Raw genomic sequence first — 15,442 nt, 5'->3', positions numbered from 1 at the left:
TTGAATGAGAGTGATGATGCAGCAAAGGTTTATCAATTGCCTTTTCAGTACTAGGAAGTGAAGTGACCACAATTCTGATAAACATAGGCCTATATTTACATCGAAGATGGTATCCCAAAACAATAACACATTTTTGTGTTGCTCTGTACTAGTATGATTAAAGCAGCTTTCTTTTCCCTGACTTTTAAAAAAATGGTCTGGCATGTATGCATTATCCCTTGCAGCAGTGTTTGTCCCTTTTGCTGTGTGTGTGGCTGCTTGCAGGCGGGATGTCTCTCTGACTCAGTCAGTTGTGATGCAGGCAGTAATTGTTGGGTATATAGCAAAGGTCTGGGCCAGCCTGTGACTGCAGGCTAGTATGGTGAGTGAAACGGGCACACCACAGAGGGAGAGCTACAGTACAGTGTGTAGATTGTGTGTGAGAGACTGGCGACTTAGACTAGCGAAAGAGGGTGTGTGCGCGTTCCTGCCCTACATGGTGTTTTCAATAAGCTGTGTGCAGAATGCAGGCACCCCAACGCTGTGCACTGAACTACTGGCTTAAAGACTGACTGCCCCTAAAAAGTATAACTGCCTATGTGGCGTCTGAGTCAGAAACATGTATTCTAGTGCCAAAATTGACTACAACGTGTAAATAGAATAATTTTGGTCATAAAGTCAGTCTCGTCCTAAACTGAGATTTACGAGATACTTTTTTGTCATGAAATGAAGGGTACTGTAACAGTTTATTTTTTTCTTGTGTTTATTTCAATCCTGCACACATTCACACAGCTGGCAGCAAAAGTAATCATCAATTCAGAGCGCAGCTGCAGGAGACTCGAATCTTAATGCCCATGGTCAATTTGGTTTGACAGTCCATATCCTTTTGGAGCCTTAGGGACCATCAGTAAATTACACATGTACATGGGACAATATTTTATAAGGTCAATAGTGCCTAATTTCCACGAATTAACTTCAAAACAACTATACATTTTACAACTTCAAAATAACTATACATTTATGTACAAATATTGAAAGCATTTAATGATACAACTAAAAGATGTGCACCATGAAAATATTGTCCCATTTACATTGTAATTTATTGAAGGTCCGTAGGGTTGCACATTTTGGGAAATATTCCGAGGTGGAAACTTTACATGGGAATTAATATTAATATCATTTTAAATGTAGGGGTTTTTTTCCCAATGGATGTATTTGCCATATATATTTACCATATGGAGACAGAAACATAAACCTTTTACCTTATCACAATTGACATAATTGCAAATGGTTAAGTCCTTCCAATATAAATAAAAATGTAGTTAGGAATGTAACTTTAATTAAATGAGTTGACTCTTCACATGGGATGATTCCACTGAACAACAAAATAAATACAATCTTGAATAATCCCCAATGATCCATCACATCTCCCAAAAAATGTTTTCAACATACATCTGTAAAATGATAGTCTAAACTAAAGCTTGGTTGTCTTCCTCTCAGGCCTCCATGTCTTCTCCCTGAACCTCCTCAATGTCCACCTCTTGAACATCAGACTCTGTGGCCTCATCTTCACTGTCACTTTCCAACCTTGTTGAGGATGGCTCGTTGTCAAGCTCAAAAAGCCTCAAATTTGCCAGGATGGCCACCAATTATTCAACCTTTGTATTGGTGTGTGCGTTCCCAAACAAGGACCAGTTGCACTCTGAGGCGGCTGATGTTGGGTGGGATTTAGAGGATGATGGAGGCAACGGGAAAGAGCATCAGATCCACAAAGTCCCTTCCACCAGGTGGCTGATGAGATATGTTGGCACGACTGCCATATTGCATACTTAGGCCCTTGCTTGGAGTTCCTCGGCAAACTGAATTGGTCCACCCACACAGACCGCATCGTGAAGAAGGCGCAGCAGCGCCTCTTCAACCTCAGGAGGCTGAAGAAATTTGGCTTGTCACCAAAAGCACTCACAAACTTCTACAGATGCACAATCGAGAGCATCCTGTCGGGCCTTGTTGATCTCTGCACCAGACAGGTTGCTCTCGCCAACATGCTTGGTCCAACATGTACGCTGCGGCATGTATGGGCTTCAGGCAGAAGTTTTCACGCTTTTTGATTATTTTCAGATCTGCAGTTTCCTCTGTTTTGAGCAACAGTGAAGTGGGATGGGTTGTATGGATTTCTTCTCTTACATCTGCAAGGAGAGTCTGAATATCAGACAGGGTGGCATTGTCTCCTTCAATCTGTGCAATGGCTACTGCTATAGGTTTCAGGTTGCTTTTACCACTCTCCCAAAATACATCATCCAGGAGGATCCTCTTGATGGGGCTGTCCATATCGGCAGACTGTGATATGCCATTTCTTGGAGAGACTCCTTCCCCTCCAGGAGACCGTTAAGCATGATGACAACACCACCCCAGCGGGTGTTGCTGGCCAGTTTCAATGTGGTTCTCTTATTCCTCTCACTTTGCTTGGTGAGGTAGATTGCTGCTATAACTTGATGACCTTTCACATACTTTTGTCAGTTGCTTGTTGTGAGCGCGAAGGGAACTTCATGCACTTGGCCAGATTCTGCATCTTTGTTGCATTATTCACATATGATTTAGCACAACATTTGCAAATGTACACAGCTTTTCCTATTACATTAGCTGTAGTGATATGTCTCCACACATCAGATAGTGCCAATGGCATTTTCCTGTAAAGATTAGAAAAAATGAGTAAAACAAAATACAATTCCATGTACAGATAAATAGTTAAACAGTTAGATTAAAATTAATGTTATAAAATTAATGTTATAAAATTAAACCTGTATGGAAACAGGTGAATTAACACTCCTCAGTTAGCAGGCTCAAACGAGCTAAAACCCACGTTATCAAAAACGAACTCGCAGAAATTGTTAACAAGTTAGAAATTATTTAAACACACTTTGCTGTAGGCTACTATTTACTAGTTAACAAAAAATGTGTGTCATAAAATATATTCACCCCACCCAATATTGTAATCAAAACTTATCAGAAAGCATGAAGTCCTTGGCTCAGACAGTGTAGTAGTGTGGGCTCAATAGCATCTCATTAGTGTGTAAGAGCTTGAGAATTAGCTGTACATGTGATGGAAGAATGCAATGTGCATGCAGAGGGGTTGCAAATCCATTGAATTGGGGATAGTTTAACCAAAATATGCTGCCTTGTGTATCCCACAAAAAAGATTCACTGTTATAAGCTAACTTTATTTGATGAATTTAAGAAAAATTCCCGGGCTTAACTTCCCATGGAAAATTTCCGGAAATTTCCCAACCCTTTAACCGTAACTTGTCCCAGAGATGGGCTATCCAATGTCAAACCAACTTTGCCACGGTCGGAACCCCAGTTGGCTGAAGCTAATAGCCGAAAGAAGTTTGCTCTGCGACTTCAAGACAGGACTTGGTTAGACGGTTTCAAGTTATCTAGAGTAGTTTGTGACTGTGTACTGTTTTGGCAGAGAGAATGTATAAACTCTTGCCACGTACGAAACCCACATTAACCCCCCCCCCCCCCCCCGCCCCAAAGACGACCCTCGTTTGGCTTCGGTCATGGCTTCTTCATTTCTTATTAATGACCAAGCTGAAAAACTAGGCCAAATCAGTAAGTTCAGCCCCTCTGTAACTAACCTATTATTGTACAACACTTAAGATTAGCCTACTATGAGAACATTTACTCATGAAAATGCACTTTCAAATGTAGCCGAGATTTCCTTCCCATCCAGTTGAATGACATGGATAATTCAAACCCAGTCGTTTTAAAAACAAGGACTCTTGTTTTGAAAGGGGATGTTTCTCTGTGACGTAGACTGAGGCATAAATACACTAACACTTTTGGCCTGCCTCGTTTGTGTTTGCTCCCTTCATGTAGTTGCTGTAGTCATTAGTGGCAGGCTGGCTAGTCTGTAGCAGATGAATGTGGAGTCTCCTGGGGGTTTGACATGGTGGTGCTTGGGGTGATTTAAAGTTCCCCCTCCAGCGCCAGTTTATAGAGCTGTCTCAATGAGCTTAGCCACCCCAATGTGTCGTTCACCCTTTATTATGCTGTTATATTCACCTTAATGCTTCGTTCCCCCTGAAGTCTACGCATCATTTATTTTACGATGTGCTATTTATTTGTTGATTTTTCAATTTCACCAATGTTTCAGTTGTGATGCCTGTGAGGGAGTTTCATTTGTAACATCTCTAACCTTTTTTGTCTGTTGGTTTGTTTGTGTTTCAGGGAGATCCAGCTGCTACGGAGACTCCAGCACAAAAATGTGATCCATTTGGTGGATGTGTTGTACAATGAAGAGAAGCAAAAAATATATCCTTCTGTGTTTGTGCACGCCAGGGTTTCTGTTAGGAAAATGTGACACTGGCCAACGTGACCTGGGAGATTTAAATTTGACCATCGGCATTGGATTGTATCCCATTTAGGGCGTCCACCCACTGTGCTCAGAATGACAAATCACATTTAGACTATTGTAATGCATCTTAACAGAACATATAACTCCTCTAATGAAGAAACCAATAATACAAAATGTTCAAACATTTGCCAAAAAGCAATTCTGCTAGCGGTTCATATGTGACATATATAAAAATCTTATTTAGGAACATAGAAACGGGGAATCTGAAGATGTAACAACTAGGACTTGGCTTCTGGACAACGAAAGAAAGTTGATATGAAAACTAATAGAAGAGGAGAGAAATGGCATACGAGGTATTTCATAGGCGGGGGTGTCAAGTAACTTCCCCTAAAGTACATTGAAATACATTTGCCAAAATGTATATAATTACTCCTGTCTATACAGAAATTAATGAACTCATTCAAAATATTTCACCAGAGAGCATGATTTAGGAATAAAATATTATTTTCATTATTTAAAAAATAGTGCGTATTTGCCTATTTCTATTTGGGCAGGGCGCATGACAATAGGCCTAGCTGATTAGCTGTCTGTGAAAAGTGACTAAAATATGTGTGAAGATGTGTCTTGAGTATTATTTAAAAGAAGGGGAAGGGTGTGTGGCTAATACAGTGGGGCAAAAAAGTATTTAGTCAGCCACCAATTGTGCAAGTTCTCCCACTTAAAACGATGAGAGGCCTGTAATTTTCATCATAGGTACACTTCAACTATGACAGACAAAATGTGAAAAAAATCCAGAAAATCACATTGTATGATTTTTAAGTAATTAATTTGCAAATTATGGTGGAAAATAAGTATTTGGTCACCTACAAACAAGCAAGATTTCTGTCTCTCACAGACCTTCTTTAAGAGGCTCCTCTGTCCTCCACTCGTTACCTGTATTAATGGCACCTGTTTGAACTTGTTACCAGTATAAAAGACACCTGTCCACAACAGTCACACTCCAAACTCCACTATGGCCAAGACCAAAGAGCTGTCAAAGGACACCAGGAACAAAATTGTAGACCTGCACCAGGCTGGGAAGACTGAATCTGCAATAGGTAAGCAGCTTGGTTTGAAGAAATCAACTGTGGGAGCAATTATTAGGAAATGGAAGACATACAAGACCACTGATAATCTCCCTCGATCTGGGGCTCCATGCAAGATATCACCCCGTGGGGTCAAAATGATCACAAGAACGGTGAGCCACACGGGACCTAGTGAATGACCTAGTGAATGACCTACAGAGAGCTGGGACCAAAGTAACAAAGCCTACCATCAATAACACACTACGCCGCCAGGGACTCAAATCCTGCAGTGCCAGACGTACTGGCTTAAGCAGGGGGACACATGTCCAGGCCTGTCTGACGTTTGCTAGAGAGCATTTGGATGATCCAGAAGAAGATTGGGAGAATGTCATATGGTCAGATGAAACCAAAATATAACTTTTTGGTAAAAACTCAACTGGTTGTGTTTGGAAGACAAAGAATGCTGAGTTGCATCCAAAGAACACCATATCTACTGTGAAGCATGGGGGTGGAAACATCATGCTTTGGGCCTGTGGATTTTTTTTTTTTTTACGTCTTAAAAATAAAAAGCTGAAATGTCTTGAGTTAGTAAGTATTCAGCAACTTTTTTATGGCAAGCCTAAATAAGTTCAGGAGTAAAAATATGCTAAACAAGTCACATATGTTGCAAGGACATTTAACATGATTTTTGAATGACTATCTCTATACCCCACACATACAATTATCTGTAAAGTCCCCCCATTTCCAATGCCTAGCAAAGAAGAGCACCGATTGGCAGATCGTTTTTATTTTTTAATGACAGCCATTGAATATTCCTTTGAGCATGGTGAAGTTATTAATTACCTTATGGATGGTGTGTCAATACACCCAGTCACTACAAAAACACTACAAAAAACTCAATTTCTGGAAAGGAAGGAAACCGCTCAGGGATTTCACCATGACAACAATGGTGACTTTAAATCAGTTCGAGTTTAATGGCTGTTATAGGGGAGAACTGAGGATGGATCAACAACATTGTAGTTACTCCACAATACTAACCTAATTGACAGAGTGAAAAGGAGGAAGCCTGTACAGAATACAAATATTCCAAAACATGCATCCTGTTTGCAACAAGGCACTAAAGTAATACTGTAAAAATTGTGACAAAGCAATTCATGTTTTGTTCTGAATACAAAGTGATATGTTATGGGGCCAATCTGAGGAGTCTGCATAAAAAAGAAACGGATTGGAGCTAAGCACAGGCAAAATCCTAGAGGAAAACCTGGTTCAGTCTGCTTTCCACCAGACACTGGGAGATCAATTCACCTTTCATCAGGACGATAATGTAAAAAGAAAGCCAAATCTACAATTTGAGTTGCTTACCAAGAAGACAGTCAATGTTCCTGAGTTAGTGTTGACTTAAATATACTTGAAAACCTATGGCAAGACCTGAAAATGGCTGCCAGTTTGTCTGTCCCACATCTTGCAGGTCTTGACTCATGGTCTAGCAATGATCAACAACCACCTTGACAGAGCTTGTAGAATTTTTCTAGTGTAACACGCGTTTAGCAGATGTTATTGTGCGTGTTGCTTGTGTTTCTAGCTCCAACAGTGCAATAATAGATATCAATTTCACAACAATACACACATCTAAAGGAATGGAATAATATTTGGACGAGAAATGTCAGAGCAGCGTAAACTCAAATACTGTAGAATAGAATACAGTATATACATATGAGATGTAATGCAAAATATGTAAACATAATTAAAGTGGCCAGTGATTTCAAGTCTATGTAAACTCTTGAAAGAGCACCCTTTGGCAGATAAATAGCCTCTAAGGTGCTACTGATGGCTATTTAACAGTCTAATGGCTTTGAGATAGAAGCTGTTTTTCAGTCTCTCAATTCCCGCTTTGATGCATCTGTACTGACCTCGCCTTCTGAATGATAGCGGGGTGAACAGGCAGTGGCTCGGGTGGTTGTTGACCTTGATCTTTTTGGCCTTCTTGTGACATCGGGTGCTGTAGGTGTCCTGGAGGGCAGGCCGTTAGACCCCGGTGACGCATTTGGCAGACCGCACCGCCCTCTGGAGAGGTACCAGGCGTACCAGTGATACAGTCCGATATGATGCTCTCAATTGTGCATCTGTAAAAGTTTGTGAGGGTTGTAAGTGCCAAACCAAATTTCTTCAGCCTCCCGAGGTTGAAGAGGTGCAGTTGCACTGCCTTCACCACACTGTCTGTGTGGGTGGACCATTTCAGTTTGTGCGTGATGTGTACACCGAGGAACTTGAAGCTTTCCACCTTCTCCACTGTGGTCCTGTCGATGTGGATAGGGGCGTGCTCCCTCTGCTGTTTCCTGAAGTCCACGATCAGCTTTGCTGTTTGCTGACATTGAGTGAGAGGTTATTTTCCTGGCAACACACTCCCTTTTCCGTTTGTAGTCTGTGATTGTCTGTAGACCCTGCCACATACTTCTCGTGTCTGAGCCGTTGAATTGCCACTCCACTTTATCTCTACTGATATTTTGCCTGTTTGTTTGTTTGCCTTACAGAGGGAATAACATCACTGTTTGTATTCGGCTATATTCCCAGTCACCTTGCCATGGTTAAATGTGGTGGATTGCGCTTTCCATTTTGCGTGATTGCTGCCATCTATCCACGGTTTCTGGTTAGGGTAGGTTTTAAGTCACAGTGGGTACAACATCTCCTATACTCTTCCTGATAAACAAAGTCACTGTATCAGTGTATTCGTTAATGTTATTCATAGAGGCTACCCGTAACATATCCCAGTCCGCGGGATCAAAACAAAGCATGTACTAATTACAGTAAATGACCGTTCTCAAGCTACACTTGTGAGAGACAAGTTTTATTTTAATGACCGTTGTTTACAAGTTTGTTTTTTAATTGTCTTTTTTTGAGTGCTCCATATGAGCATGTTTGGTTTCACTGTCCTGTTCATGATGAGGGAGCGTGTGCCTGAGCATGCATAGAAGTACCTGGCTTGCTGAGTGAAAATGTAGGAAAGTGCCAATTTGGGGATATCTGATTTCTGATATTCTTAACTCACCACAACCACCATTTAAAAGCTGAGTTTTTGCGAATCATAATAGTTCCTCACATTATTTCAAAAATCTTTCCGACATTCTCCCGGCCTCAATCACCAAGTCTCGGTAAAAAAGACCAATCATTATCTGATCATCCCATATCTCCAGTGGAAATAATACCTGAACACTTTTCCCTTGCTCAAAGACCGCTGTCTGTCCCAAACTCACTGACATGGGGAAACTACAAGGGCCAGGAATAGGCTAGTTGATACAATGTTGCAAGTTAGCAAGCAACAGCTTCAGCTGGACCTTTGTTGATACATTTGATACAATTGCTGTGCTTCACTAGCAATGATTCACATCAAGACAAATAAAAAGGGTGGCAGATGGGCTGAGTAGAGAGATGAATGCAATTGGAGAAGACTTTTCATCTAGATATTTTATACAGTTTTTATTTGTCAGCTTTATGTATTTTTAATTAGTTAACAATGTACCATAACTGGGCTTATAAAAGTGAGAGAAAAAATTGGCCATAGTACTGTTTATCCATATTGAGAAGCTGTAGCTAGTATACACTTATTTGTGGGTTAATTGTGGGGAACTGTGGGTATCTGACCCGATGTAGGGTCTAGTGTGTCTAGTGTGTGTGTTCCCTTCTCTACCCTGCAGCAGTGGAGAGACTCCTGACGCAGACATGACTTCGCAGTTAGCTCTGCGTCATCCCCAGGCCTCTCTCTCTCTCTCGCTATATATATATATATAAAACTACAAAATATTCTCTTCGCCCCATGGCAGAATGTGTAGAATTGCCGCAAACTTGCTTTAAAACTGCAGCATTTTCTCTACAGCCCATGGCAAAATATGTAGAATAGATTCTTTTTTTTGTGACCCCCATCAAAGTTGCCCATCCCTGACCTCTAGGTTTTCTTGAAGATAATATCTAATTGGTTTATATCTAGTTTTTGCCTTATCAATTTATCTTGTAGTTCCAAGATAACCCGCGTTGCTGCTGGTTCAAAGCCTTGGAGAAACTCACCTAAAGTAAAACAAATGCCATATTTAATCAATTTCCCACTCTGAGACAGTGTTTCTTAATTTAAAAAATAAATAAATTATTTAACCTTTTATCTAACTATGCAAGTCAGTTAAGAACAAATTGTTATTTACAATGATGGCCTACTGGGGAACAGTGGGTTAACTGCCTTGTTCAGGGGCAGAAGGACAGATTTTTACCTTGTCAGCTCGTGGAGTTGATTCGGCAACCTTTCGGTTACTGGCCCAACGCTCTAACTAATAGGGTACCTGCCGTCCCTGTTACCTATATGCATTCTGTTAAGAGGAAAATGTCTTTCCCTTTCTGTTGTATTTTAATGGCTGTTTAATATGGAACTTTTAATGTGTAAATGCTTCTCATTGCGCTGTTGTGTTTTGAGTATTCCCTTGACTGCCCATCTTACGTATATGGTGATGGAGTATTGCGTATGTGGGATGCAAGAAATGCTGGACAGCGTCCCAGAGAAAAGATTTCCAGTATTTCAAGCTCACGGGTAAGTTTCTTTCTCTCTCGCGCTCTTTTTCTCGGCAGCTCCCTAGCTCAACAGCTATCTCTTGCTCACCATTTCTCTATTGTTCTCGCCCGCCCTTTATCTATTTTGCCATCTTTCTCTCCATCTCTCTCTCTGCCTCTAGCCCCCCCATTCTTGTTCAATTGCACCATCTCTCTCTCCCTCTTTTTATTTTTATTTTATTAGTCTGAGCTTCTGTGCAGAGTCTACTCCAAGACAAAGTTTAGGCCCTGGACTGCAGAGCTCTCCATTGCTGATAAAGCGAAGACTGTTTTGTTATTGCTTGAGTTTTTTTGCTAAAAGTAATTTTTACCCATTGCTCTTAGAGTTCTATTACAGTAAGGTACTTAACCCTCATACTACCACCATATTGAACATACATGGATTACCAACTGGAGTCATTTTGACCCCAAGAAGAAACTGTTGGAAAAAGCAACAGTCATAGCAAAATATCAACTTAATTCTCATTAAAACTTCATTAGACATGTAAATAGGGTTATCCATTGTTTTTTTTTTACTTGTTAATCTGCTAATTTGTTTCAAGTCATTACGTTAAGATATGGGGAAGGTGGGATCATGGCTATATTCAATCAAATTCACAAGTTTATTTAACTTATGTTTAACCCTTTATCATGGTTGGTGTTTTTATGGATTTGTCCGAAATCGTTTGACATGAAGCATTTACTTTTCTGTCATTACAGTTATGGCACTGTATGTACTCATTATACGGCATCATTCGGTGCATTCGGAAAGTATTCAGACCGCTTCCCTTTTTCCACATTTTGTTACATTACAGCCTTATTCTAAAATGGATTCACTAAAACAATTTCCTCATCAATCTACACACAATACCCCATAATGGCAAAGCGAGTTTTTAGAAATGTTTGCAAATTTATGAAAAAGATACCTTATTGGCATAAATATTCAGGCCCTTTGCTATGAGACTTGAAATTGAGCTCCGGTGCATCCTGTTTCCATTGATCATTCTTGAGATGTTTCTACAACTTGTTTGGAGTCCACCTGTTGTATATTGGACATGATTTGGAAAGGCACACACCTGTCTATATAAGGTCCCACAGTTGACAGTGCATGTCAGAGCAAAAACCAAGCAATGAGGTTGAAGGAATTGTCCTTCGAGCTCCGAGACAGGATTGTGTCGAGGCACAGATCTGGGGAAGGGTACCAAAACACTTCTGCAGCTTTGAAGGTCCCCAAGAAGACAGTGGCCTCCATCATTCTTAACTTCTTTGGGATAGGGGGCATCGTTTTCACTTTTGGATGAATAGCGTGCCCAGAGTGAACTGCCTCTTACTCAGTCCCAGATGCTAGTATGTGCATATTAGTATTGGATAGAAAACACTCTGAAGTTTCTAAAATAGTTTGAATGATGTCTGTGAGTATAACAGAACTCATGGCAGGCAAAAACCTGAGAAAAAATCCAAACAGGAAGTGTGAATTCTGAGGTTTGTAGTTTTTGAACTCAACCAATATCCCACTGTTTTTTCGACCTGTAATATAACTTTTTGAACGTTTCTTCCGAATGGACCAGATCGCGCATTTGGATTTGTTTACCAAATCCGATTGGACATAAATGATGGACATTATCGAGCAAAACAAGCATTTATTGTGGAACTGCGATTCCTGGGAGTGCGTTCTGATGAAGGTCATCAAAGGTAAGTGAATATTTATAATGCTATTTATGAATAATGTTGATTACCCAACATGGTGGATATTTCTCTGGCTGGTTTGGGCTCTGAGCGCCGTTCTCAGATTATGTTTTTTCCGTAAAGTTTTTTAAAAATCTGACAGCGGTTGCATTAACCTCTTGCTCCGATCTGACACGCAGGCGTCCCATCTAGACATCTGGAAATGCAAATGCGCTACGCTAAATGCTAATAGTACTCGTTAAAACTCAAACGTTCATTAAAATACACATGCAGGGTAGTGAATTAAAGCTACACTCGTTGTGAATCCAGGCAACAAGTCATATTTTTAAAATGCTTTTCGGCGAAAGCATGAGAAGCTATTATCTGATAGCATGTTAACACCCCAAAAGACCCGCAGGGGACGTAAACAAAATAATTAGCATAGTCGGCGCTACACAAAACGCACAAATAAAATATAAAATATTCATTACCTTTGACCATCTTCTTTGTTGGCACTCCTAGATGTCCCATAAACATCACCATTGGGTTGTTTTTTCGATTAAATCGGTCCATATATAGCCTAGATATCGATCTATGAAGACTGTGTGATCAAGGAAAAAAATAGCGTTTTATAACGTAACGTCATTTTTTTAAATTAAAAAAGTTGACGATAAACTTTCACAAAACACTTCGAAATACTTTTGTAATGCAACTTTAGGTATTAGTAAACGTTAATAAGCGATCAAATGTAAATTGATCACGAGGCGATGTATATTCTATAGCTGTACGTCTGGAAATAATGTCCGGGTAAATCTCAACCAAAATATCCGGTCAGAGACCGGAAGAAAGGCTCTGCCTTGCGTCAGTTTGACCAAGAAAAAAATACTAGGCAAATGACAAGACTGTTGACATCGTGTGGAAGCTGTAGGTAATTGCAACCTCGAGTTGAGACTTGAGGCTGATATCGCTGCCAAAGGGGCCCCATTTAATGTGGTTCACCTTTATCAATGGGTTGAAGTGGCGCATGGATATATTTTTCCATTTTCAGTGATCAGATTTTCCTGCACTTTTCGATGAAACGCACGTTCTGTTATAGTCACAGCCGTGATTTAGCCAGTTTTATAAACGTATGAGTGTTTTCTATCCACACATACTAATCATATGCATATACTATATTCCTGGCATGAGTAGCAGGGCGCTGAAATGTTGCGCGATTTTTAACAGAATGTTCGAAAAAGTAGGGGGTAGGAGTAACAGGTTAAGGAGAAGTGTATCTATATTTCCATGTTTAAAACTTGTATTTTCATTGACATTTATAATGAGTATTTCTGTGAATTCATGTGGCTCTCTGCAATATCACTGCATGTTTTGGAACTACTGAACGTAACACGCCAATGTAAAATACGATTTTTGGATAGAAATATGAACTTTACAGAACAAAACATACATGTATTGTGTAACATGAAGTCCTATGAGTGTCATCTGATGAAGGTCATCAAAGGTTAGTGATCAATTTTATCTCTTTGTGCTTTTTGTGACTCCTCTCTGGCTGGAAAAATGGCAGGATTTTTCTGTGTGTTGGTGGTGACCTAACATAATTGTTTGTGGAGCTTTTGCTGTAAAGCATTTTTTTAAATCCGACTGTGGCTGGGTTAATGAGAATTGTATCTTTAAAATGGTGCCTAATATTTTGAGAAATTTGATTTATGAGATTTCTGTTGATTTTGTATTTGGCGCCCTGCAATTTCATTGGCTGTTGGCGAAGGATTCCGCTAGCGGAACGGGGTCGTAGACAGGTTAAGTGGAAGAAGTTTTGAACCACCAACACTCTTCCTAGAGCTGGCCGCCCGGCCAAACTGAGCAATCAGGGGAGAGGGGCCTTGGTCAGGGAGGTAAACAAGAACCCGGTGGTCACTCTGACAGAGCTCCGGAGTTCCTCTGTGGAGATGGGAGAACCTTCCAGAAGGACAACCATCTCTGCAGCAATCCACCAATCATTTCCTTTTTGCCAGAGTGGCCAGATGGAAGCCACTCCTCAGTAAAAAGCACATGACAGCCCGCTTGGAGTTTGCCAAAAGGCACCTAAAGGACTCTCATACCATGAAAAACAATTCTCTGGTCTGATGAAACCAAGATTGAACTCTGGCCTGAATGCCAAGCGTCACGTCTGGATGAAACCTGGCACCATCCCTACGGTGAAGCATGGTGGTGGCAGCATCATGCTGTGGGGATGTTTTTCAGTGGCAGGGACTGGGAAACTAGTCAGGATCGAGGGAAAGAGGGAAGTACAGAGTGATCCTTGATGAAAACTTGCTCCAGAGTGCTCAGGACCTCAGACTGGGGCGAAAGTTCACCTTCCAACAGGGCAATGACCCTAAGCACACAGCCAAGATATTGCAGGAGTGGCTTCGGGACAAGTCTCGGAATGTCCTAGACTGGCCCAGCCAGAGCCTGTACTTCAATCCAATCGAACATCTCTGGAGAAACCTGAAAAAAGCTGTGAAGCGACAATCCCCATCCAACCTGACAGAGCTTGAGGATTTGCAGAGAAGAATGGGAGAAGCTCCCCAAATACAAGTGTGCCAAGATTTGTACTGTCATACCTAATAAGACTTGAGGCTGATATCGCTGCCAAAGGTGCTTCAACAAAGTACTGAGTAAAGGGTCTGAATACTTATGTAAATGTGATATTTCAGTTTTTTAAATATATATTTTTTTGAATCTGTAAAAAATTCAACTAGTTTCTTTATCATTTAAGGGGTAGAGTTATGAGGAATAAGTCTTTGACGTAACAACGTGTAGAAAATCAAGGGTTCTGAATACTGTCCGAATGCACTGTATACCATTAGCAGACGTATAAGAGTTCTCATTCTCAGTCCGAACCCGATGGGGCCCAACTGCTGCTGGGCCTCATACTGTGTTTTGGGTTTGCGGTGCTGTGTGAATCTTTCTTAACTGTGCGTGTCTGTGCACCTTTCACTACTGCTCTCTCTGAGCAGCAGGCACTAGCGGCGTCAGGATTCCGATATTGGCTGGGCCAGAGAAATTTGTGGCCATGATGAAGCTTTTTTTCTGATCATTGAAATGTTTCATATTGCAATATGAATAGGTTGGAGTGCATTCGATAGAATGATGATCCACAAGACCACCACAGACAGCTCATCTCAGAATCAGGAGAAGCCCATATTCCAATGGCATCTATTAATGCCGATACAGCCTAGCCACAGTATCTGAGCGGAGTTGAGCTCAACATCCTTTCCAGCCACTCCGCTAAAAACCGTTAACACGCTTACAGGAAGGGGGGAAAAACTCGCTTCAAATTAGCTTCAGAAATGTTTTGTTTAAAATCACCATTTAACCAACACCTATTTATCTTTGACTAAGTGGACCTACCATTTTGGGTTTGAAGTTTTGAAAGCAAACCATATGATTTTAAATGGAAAGTATTTGCATAAATAATAAAGGTGACTGCACTCATCATTTCAAAAAAGCTATATGTCATATTACGCAGCACATAAACACTCTAAATAGGTCATGAGCCAGACAGATGGCCTAAGAAGCAATGAAAATGAATTATTTAGGCTATATTATTAGTCTATATCAATGCTATAGACTACAAATAAATACTTTGAAGCGAGTGTGACGAACTAAGCTGGCAGGAACATTAAGCTCCTCAGCATTTAAACACTTTGTTGTATTAAATCCTTAGTCTATAAATTGCACATATAGGCTGTGTCTTACTTAGAATTAAATGAAATGGAAAAATTCCTTATTTGGCTCAGTCTACCGTGCCTTTGAATTCACTTTT

At 40.6% G+C, this 15,442-nt stretch overlaps 1 protein-coding gene across 1 annotated transcript in view; it reads left to right on the top strand.

The window, feature by feature from the left end:
• Positions 1 to 15,442, top strand: part of LOC115117588 (serine/threonine-protein kinase STK11-like) — a 56,277-nt gene that overhangs the window by 16,779 nt on the left and 24,056 nt on the right. Inside the window, 2 exon segments of the mRNA XM_065005564.1 lie at positions 4,210 to 4,293; positions 9,881 to 9,970. Coding sequence (XP_064861636.1) covers positions 4,210 to 4,293; positions 9,881 to 9,970 — 174 coding nt within the window.

The sequence above is a fragment of the Oncorhynchus nerka genome, linkage group LG20, assembly GCF_034236695.1.
Source record: "Oncorhynchus nerka isolate Pitt River linkage group LG20, Oner_Uvic_2.0, whole genome shotgun sequence".
In the NCBI taxonomy this organism is placed as follows: domain Eukaryota; kingdom Metazoa; phylum Chordata; class Actinopteri; order Salmoniformes; family Salmonidae; genus Oncorhynchus; species Oncorhynchus nerka.
The sequence above is the reverse complement of the archived record's forward strand: the minus strand, read 5'-3'. Positions and strand labels throughout refer to the sequence as shown.